This window comes from Merops nubicus, unplaced genomic scaffold (genome assembly GCF_000691845.1).
Source record: "Merops nubicus isolate BGI_N331 unplaced genomic scaffold, ASM69184v1 scaffold49584, whole genome shotgun sequence".
NCBI lineage: Eukaryota > Metazoa > Chordata > Aves > Coraciiformes > Meropidae > Merops > Merops nubicus.
This window is the reverse complement of record NW_008604510.1, coordinates 1-1,726: the sequence shown is the minus strand read 5'-3', so window position 1 is coordinate 1,726 and position 1,726 is coordinate 1. Positions and strand designations below refer to the sequence as shown.

At 53.9% G+C, this 1,726-nt stretch overlaps 1 protein-coding gene across 1 annotated transcript; it reads left to right on the top strand.

Annotated features, from left to right (window-relative positions):
• The first annotated feature begins 545 nt into the window (after positions 1-545).
• LOC103771701 (adenosine receptor A2b) lies at positions 546-1,415 on the top strand. Its single transcript, XM_008939006.1, has 2 exons — positions 546-556; positions 722-1,415. Exons 1-2 carry the CDS (start codon positions 546-548, stop codon positions 1,413-1,415), a joined length of 705 nt encoding a protein of 234 aa, XP_008937254.1.
• The last annotated feature ends 311 nt before the right edge of the window (positions 1,416-1,726 follow it).

Sequence of the window (1,726 nt, the reverse complement as noted above, 5' to 3'; positions counted from 1 at the left end):
AGGAACTGCACCATTTGGGAAGCTGGTAGGACCTCTGGTTTCCACACAGGTGTACTTCCCACCTTAGCATGGGAGCTAGTGAGGAAGGGACATCATGTGAGGGCACTGCTGCCATCCCCAGTGAGAGCCAGTGTTGCTGCAGGCGTTAGGGCAGCCCAAGCTGCAGCAAGCTGGCTGTGGTACACAGGCTGTGAGCCTGTGGTGGTGCTGGTTAGGTCTGTAGCAACCCATCACAGTACAGAACCCAGTGCCAGCATTGTCTCTGCTGTAACAGGTCAGCCCAGGAGTCTTGCAGCCCAGCAGCATGCCCCAGCGTGCCCAGTAGTGGCTGCTTAGGGCAAACCAGTAAGCTGGTGGTTACAGAGTGAGCCTGCACCCTGTCCTTGCCCTCCTCATAGTGGGTGGTTTCTGCTCATGCATCGATAAAGCTTTTTTTAAGGCTCCAAGTCCTTCCCTCCTAGAGGAGGATGTCTGTGGGCAAGGCCAGCGCTTGGCACCTCTCAGGAATAGTAAGTGAATCACCTCCCAAATCCCTTTGTGCAGGCATGGAGCACAGGTGAGGTGTTTCACCCCTCCAGGGATCACAGAGGTGAGGTTCTTGCGTGGGTGTGGGTGGGGCTTTCGTGGCATTAGCCAAAATGCTGATGACTTTCCCTGCAGGGAAGTAATGAGCACTCTTTTATTTAATGTCTCTATCTTGGTTTTGGCCTTGATGCTGTAGGTATAACAGTCTGGTGACTGGCAAGCGGGCAAGAGGACTCATTGCTGTGCTGTGGCTCCTGTCCTTTGGCATTGGGCTGACTCCACTGATGGGCTGGAACAAAGCCATGAGCGGTTGTCCCAATGGCACCAACGAGACGGGGGCTGAGGCTGGGACAGAGCACCACGGCTGCTTCATCTCCTGCCTCTTTGAGAACGTGGTGACGATGAGCTACATGGTGTACTTCAACTTCTTTGGCTGCGTGCTGCTGCCGCTCGTTATCATGCTGGGCATCTACATTAAGATATTCATGGTCGCCTGCAAGCAGTTGCACCAGATCGAGCTGATGGGCAACTCCAGGACCACGCTGCAGAAGGAGGTCCACGCAGCCAAGTCCCTGGCCATCATCGTAGGACTTTTTGCCTTCTGTTGGCTGCCCCTGCATATCTTGAACTGCATCACTCTCTTCCACGAGGAGTTCTCCCGCTACAAGCCCGAGTGGGTGATGTATGTGGCCATCATCCTCTCCCACGCCAACTCTGTCATCAACCCCATCATCTACGCCTACAGGATCAGGGACTTCCGCTACACCTTCCGCAAGATCCTTTCCAAAATCCTCTGCAAGAGGGACGACTTCCCCAAGTGCACCACTGACAACAACCAGCACCTGGCTGCCAACAACGTCCACTCTCCAGTAGCCTCCGTGACCATATGACCGCGCACGTCCCGCGCTCTGCCGGGCACTCTGCCCTTCCCTGTGCCACGTGAACTCCCCCGGGCTGCCCAGAGACCACCACCATGCAGTTAGGCAGCTGTATTCTGATTTTATTTTTGTAATTAACATAGTGAGTGCCTCTTAGAGGAATAACCTGACCGGGGAGACCGAGTGCTGGTGAGTGTTTCGTGTTCCCCTTCCAGGTCAGACATTGACTGTGGAAGACCCACCTGCTGGGTGTCTTTCCCCAGTTGTGCTGCTCATGTCAAGTCCTAGGATCTTTATTTTAATTATTATTATTATTATTTTTT